The 6,615-nt window shown below is 52.4% G+C and overlaps 1 protein-coding gene across 1 annotated transcript in view; it reads left to right on the top strand.

Annotated features, from left to right (window-relative positions):
- Positions 1-4,364, top strand: part of KAZN (kazrin, periplakin interacting protein) — a 535,612-nt gene extending 531,248 nt beyond the window's left edge. Inside the window, exons 14-15 of the mRNA XM_027770620.1 lie at positions 985-1,099; positions 4,169-4,364. Of these exons, the coding sequence (XP_027626421.1) occupies positions 985-1,099; positions 4,169-4,333 (280 nt within the window). The 3' untranslated portion in view covers positions 4,334-4,364. The remainder of the gene's footprint in view (positions 1-984; positions 1,100-4,168) is intronic.
- Positions 4,365-6,615: the final 2,251 nt, after the last annotated feature.

The raw sequence follows: 6,615 nt of genomic DNA, 5'->3' as shown, positions 1-6,615 counted from the left end.
CGGTGGCTTAAACCTCAGGCCTGTCGCGTGTGCATGCGTGCCCAAGATCCCGAGAGGAGAATGGAGAAGGGATTGCGGCGTGACCATCCCCCCTGGGGGGTGATTTCTCACTTTCTGTCTCTATGTCTCTCTCTGTCTGTCTGGCGAGCACACGCGCCCTACAGTGAAAATCTCTCTAAAAAACAAAAAAAAGAGGAAGAGGCCGGCAGGAGGGCGTGGTCCCTACTCTCGGCTCTGAACGAGGTTCCCTGCACCAGCTCCACCTGGAGGCAGACGGTTTCATGATCCACAGCAGTGATGTTCTAGCAAGGGCCGGCCAGAGTGTAAACAAGTTAGAATTTGGGAGCCATGTGATCTATGTCTTCAGAGCAAGAAAGCAGCCCCAGCCAGTGGCAAACAAATGGGTGTGGCTGACTTCCAATAAAACTTTATTTACAAAATCAGTCAGCCAGCCAGCCTGGGCCCACAGGCTGTAGTTTGCCAAATCCCATTCTCGTAGAAGCCTTCCATGCTTTACACAAAGAACGTGGAAACGGGTAACTCAGACCATAAAAGTGGAGGTGGTGGGTCCAGATTTCACGTGCATGTGGGGAAACTTGCCTGGTGCTTCTCAAATCACATCTAACAAGCTGAAATTTGGAGACTCGCCTATCAACTCTTCCCTTTGGACCACAGATCTTACTGGGAGAGTTAGGGTCACAACTTTGGAGTCCCAGAGACTTGGGCCCACCTTGTGGCTATTTGCCTCACAGCCCTACTATTTGGGCACTTGGCTTAACCTCTCTGAGCCGCAGCCTCACCTGTAGTGCAGGGCCAGTTGTCCACCCTGGGGCATGTTGTGAGGATTGCATTTGCAATATAAAGTGCTAGGAGCTCGATGGTGGCTCAGAGGGTTGTGGTCCTTGTCAACAGTGTAATGTGCATACCCCTGGGTGGCAGTACCTGACAGCCTCCCTTGCTGACTCAAAATGGGTGTCTCCCCAGCTCCTCAGGCATCCGGGAGGCTGAGCGTTTCGGAACGCCGCCTGGGAGGGCCTCCAGCATCACCCGAGCAGGGAAGGAGGAGAACAGCGGGGGAAGCAAGTACAAGGCTGGCCGGGTAAGTCACTTGACACATTTACCTGTGAGCCCTACGCACCTGAGAAAAATCTTTGCCCTCTGTACTGCATGACTCATCCTCTTCCGGGTGTGCCCTGGCGACATCTGTGTTGACCTGTGAAGGTGGAAGGAGCAGCCGGGTCATGGGTTGTATTGCAAATGGAGTCAGGATGGCTTAGTATGGCTCCCTCGCTTCCTATCTTATTATGTTTGAAGGCCCCAGGGTAATCAATTTATGTTATTGGTTGTACTCCGCTTGTGCACTTGTTATGTAGTTAAGACTTTGCTGTCTTACACCATTAAATGTATGCGCGCCTGTGTGTGCAATGGTGTGGTCTTGGCAATGAGCCACTATTGTTTGCAGCCCCTTTAAGAGAAAAACGCTTGGTCAGCTAGCGCCACCCTGTCTGCCCTGCTAGCTAGCCCTGCTCTGCTGGGCCTTGGTTCGGCCTGGTGAGCCCTGCTGGCCTTGGTTTGGCTTGGCCCTGCCTCACTCGGCTCAGCTCCATGCACTGTGAACTCCAAGAGCTAGAAAGTGATTCTGAATGTTCTTCAAGCACGTTCTCCAAGAGGGAGGAAGCACTCTCAAATGCTCCTAGGGGCAAGCCCACCTTGAACTCAGCAATAAACAGCATGACACCAGTGCCTTAACACCTTTTCCCAACTACCTGCATGTCTGGCCACACTTCAGAGGAGGAAAGAACCTCGCAAAACATGGGTATATCCAGAAAGGTGTCTTGGATGCCACCTGCCAGGGACCTGCAGGATACTTGGGGCACAGTGACAAGCTTAGAGTAGTATATCTAGGAGCAGGCCTCCTCTATCTGCACCAGAATCACCTGGGGCTGCTGCCTAACAAGTAGAGGGTCTGAAGCAGATGGTCTCTGAGATGGGGAGGAGGCTGCCCAAAGGTTTCCAGTGCAACCCAAACTCCAAGAACCACCAGCTGAGATTCCAGTCTGCAGTCACCTGACCCACTGCAAGGATGAGCCTCTGGTGACTCAAACAAAACAGTGTGAAAATGTACCGTTTGGTGGGAACCAGCAGTTAGCGTAATGGCTATGTCGCTGGACTTCCACGTAGTCGACCGCAGTTCGCGTCCCGTACCCGGTGGCTTAAAACTCACGCCGGGCACGTGTGCATGCGTGCCCAAGATCCCGAGAGGAGAATGGAGGAGAAGGGATTGCGGCGTGACCATCCCCCCTGGGGGGTGATTTCTCGCTTTCTGTCTCTATGTCTCTCTCTGTCTGTCTGGCAAGCGCACGCGCCCTACAGCGAAAACCTCTCAAAAAAAAAATGTACAGTTTGGGTCTCGTCACACAGGCACGACGGACACAGGTTTCTGGATGGAAATGTGTAGACACAGATGACAGAACTAGATAATCCAAAATCCTTCCATTCATCCGAGAAACTGTGTGGGTACTGTTTCAGGCACCACCCTGAGCATGGGGTAGAGGGGCATAGCATGGATAAATGACCACTTTTACCCTTACGATGCCTCATTTGGGCTAGTCAGTGGCATGGTGGTTGAGACAACTGGATCTCATATGACCAACTATGCAGTTCGAGTCCCAGACCCGGTGGCTTGGGCACATTGAAACGAGGGTAGGGAAGAAGAGATTGGAGTGTGGCCATCCCGCATGGGGGGTATTTTTCTCAATTTCCCTCCCTCTCTCTTCAGCAAGCACACAGGCCCTCTAGCAAATTAAAAAAAAAAAAATGCTGTCCCATTCCAGAACAGCATTCTAACTGAGAGGGATATTGCCCCCAAAAGAGTGACAATTTGCCTTGGGGAAGGGGCAAAAAACATCTCACTTGTTTCATGTAAAAGCACAGGTACATGCATGGTGTGTAAAATCGTGGTATATTTATGCGATTAAAACGTTATGGTAGGAGTGCAGTTAGGCAAAAACTGCCTAAAAATTCTTCTTAGGGGCGAAAATAATCATATATAACATTGCTCTAGGGAGAAAGGCAGTCAAATAAATAAATAATTACAGAGTGCCGTCATGACTGCTACAATACGGGTATTTCTAAATAAGAGGAATAATCCTGAGGGCCTACTGTGTGTGGCCGTAATAGTTTCAACTCATCAAGTACCTATCCTGTGCTTGAAACCTGCTGTGTGCATTCCAGCTGGGATTTCCACTCTTCAACGATTCTAGGAGGTAGGAGTTATCATTCCCATTTCATACCTGAAAAAAATAGATTCGGGGGCAGGGGGTTGACTTGTCCAAGGTCACAGAGCTGGGATGTGGCAAAGCCGAGGTCTGAATCCAGATCTGTAAGTCTCTGAAACTCGCACTCTTCCTGCCAGACCAGGCAGTGCTAGAATACTCCCGTTGACTCAGGAATGCAACCAGACCTCATGCCCTGCTCAGACATTCTCCCAGGTGTTCTGGAGTACAGGTTTCTCACCCCTCCTCCACTGAGGGGGAAGGAAGGAGATTTCCATGCACAATCAGACTGGCAAGATTTGCTCTCATCTTAGTAGCCAACTGAACCTTTGCAGCTGAGAACACAAACCCCCTCCTAAACTCCTTTCAGTCTCGCTGAGCAGTGAGTATTAGTATCAATAGGAGGAGCACAGAGAGATTAAGTGAGTTATTCAAGATCACACAGCAACTAGAAATGAGAGGCACTTCCCAGGTCTGAAAACACTCCATTTTTCTTTCCTCTCCTTTCCTTAATGTATCTATACCTATCTATCTATCATCTATCATCTATTTATTTATTTTAGTTTTGCCATAGAGTCTGTGCGTTCACCAGAGAGAGAGAGAGAGAGAGAGAGAAAGGGATGGAGAGACAGAGAAAGGGAGAAATTCACCATCCCCCCACACACACACACACACCCGGCCAAGAAAATGGCCACACTATAACCCTTCTCCTCCATTTTCCTCTTGGGATTTTGGGCACACATGTACGTGCACCTGGCATGTTTTTCAAGCCACCAGGTCTGGGGCTTGAACAACATGGTCAGCCATGTGGGGTCCAGCACCTTATCTTCCACTTCACCTGCTGGCCCAAGTTTTGTTTCTCTTCTTACTGTCCTTTGGTCTTCTCTTCTCAGCTGCCCCTGGGGAAGATAGGAAGGGGCTTCAGCAGCAAAGACTCCGAGTTCCATGATGACTACGGCTCTCTTCAAAACGAAGACTGTGGCGACGAGGACCTCCAGGGCAGGCCGGAGCAGTGCCGTCTGGAAGGCTACAACGGCCTGGAGGTGACCAACGTGTAAGGCATTGGTTCCCCCAGACCCAGCACAGAAACCCAAGTTTTTTTGAGCCTGGGTGCCATCCCATATACCCAGCGACCTCAGCCCGAGGATGCTCCTCTGTCTGGGGGAGTCCTACAGACTGCTGTAGTTTCCGGTGGGGCTACCGAGAAAAGAGGAGACCGCCTGCCTGGCTGGGTGGGCATGGGCCTTCCTGCTGCACAGGGGACTCGCCGGAGGACTTGTCACAGTGCCTCACCCCTCTGTAAGCCAGAGTGCAGAGTCAGGCAGTCCCAGTGGCCCCCCCAAGCCTTGAACTGAGCTGCCATGGTGGGAAGAGGCCTGCAATTTCCCAAGATACCCCCAGGAGGAGAAGTGGGTCTGCGGGGGCACTCAGAGTGTGTGCAGCAATGCACAGGCAGTGCTGGGAGTGACAGAGCCAGCGGGGGCAGGAGGGAGGGCCGATGGGGCTGCAGCATCTGGCCCCCCTTGATGGAGACCTTGGGTTCTGACCAGGGTCACTGGGCCTCTCTTGGGTGAATGCAAAAGGGCACTGGTGTTCCACCTTAGAGTATCACACAGGCGGGCACATTGAAGAGCTGCTTGCCCACCCGCTCGGGAGCATCTACACTGAGTCTGGGGCAGGTGAACGATCTGTGCAGGATGGGGCTTGGGACACTATTTCCAGAAAATGCAGATACCCCATCATCGGAATGGAAGGCACCATGGCCACAGGCACAAGGGTGACTGAGTTCAGGCAGTGACAGCCATACTAGTAGGTGACGGGTTTGGGATCTGGGGTGGGGAAATGCTTGTCCTTTTTAACCCAGTAAAGCTTTGACATCATGTCCCTGTCACCAGTGTCCTGAGGTACAAATCCTTAGGTGCTGAGGGGAGAAATCCCTCAGCCCTTTTCTTGACCTGCCACTGTTTTGCTGTGTGGCTTCTTCCCAGTGGCCTCACGTCTCTGTGCCTGATCATCTTCGTCTACAATACTTCCAATTCCCTCCCAGGGATATTGCATGAAAATTAACACTTGCTAATGTCCATAACACATTCTGTAACCTCTCAGGAGACAATGGGAAGCACAGGTGGGGAGGGTGCATCTGAGTTCCCTCCGACAACACAGGCTGGACATTGAACTCATTCTGTCCAGCCCAGCTTTGTCTGGAGCACCACAAAGGATGGACGAGGCATGCTTAATGTGCAGACTGGCCAAGAGCTCCCCACAGGCTGGGCGAAGAGAAGGAGAAATTCCCTGAGCACCAGCTGGAGATGTTTGACTCAGTGCTCGGCCTGGGTTCCTTGACCAGCTGACTTTGACTGTGCTGGGTGACCACAGGGAAGAAAAACTGCTTGGGATTCTACTTGCACATCGGTTTCCAAAGCAAACCATCGGTGTTTGACCCTCTGTGAGGCCTCCTGCACCAGGAGTCAGTGTGAGGCTGTCAGTGCAGGCGGCTCAGCCTGAGAACCATCAGTGCTCATGCTCTTCCACTGGACAAGTTGTTCCCTGTCATGAGAAAAGCCAAGCCCTGGAGAACCTGGGGACAACGCTTTCCTGTGCTGAGGACCCAGCTTCCTCTCTAACTCACCGGAAGCGCAGCCTTTCTTGCTCTCTGAGCCCAACCAGCCTCCTAAGGACAGGTTTCTGATTCCAGGCCCCACGGGATGAACCTCTGGGATATGACTTGGCTCATTGAGGTTCCAAACCCAGGATCTTTATGACATTTGGCCTGACTCACAGGGGCCTGAAGACTTCCCTCTAACCTGGTGCCACTGTCACTCCCAAGCTGCATCCAGGGCAGGTGACCTGGGACCCCAGAATCTGCCTCTGGAGGCAGCAAAGGCAGGGGCCAGGTGGGCAGTGACTCCTGCAGCGTGAGCAGAGTGCAGAGGGGCCTGGATGCAGATGCAAGGACTGAAATCAGCTTTCAGAAAGATGCTGCCTTGCTCGCAGACTGAGTCTCGGGAACGGGGTGGACACGTTGGTAACTGGTGGGGCCACAGGAAGGGATGGCATGCTCCAAACCTCCCTGGCATTGGGCCAGCAGGACTGGGCAACACAGTCAACCTGAAACGTATCTTTGGGTCCCAATGAGGCCATACCTGCACTCGTCGCATCTGAGGTGCCACCCCAGCAGCCGGGGCAGTCTTTAGAGCCCGTTTCAACATGAGGCTAGACCGGCTGATAAATCCCCAACCTCCATGGAGTCAAAGCAGGTGCGCTTTGTCTGCTGGGAAATGTCCACGCCACTTCAAGGTGGCCAGGTGCTTCACGGCTAGAGAAGGGCGTTTTGCCGGCA

Source organism: Tupaia chinensis, unplaced genomic scaffold, assembly GCF_000334495.1.
Source record: "Tupaia chinensis unplaced genomic scaffold, TupChi_1.0 Scaffold000146_1, whole genome shotgun sequence".
Classification (NCBI taxonomy): Eukaryota; Metazoa; Chordata; class Mammalia; order Scandentia; family Tupaiidae; genus Tupaia; species Tupaia belangeri.
This window is presented reverse-complemented; position numbering and strand designations above follow the sequence as displayed.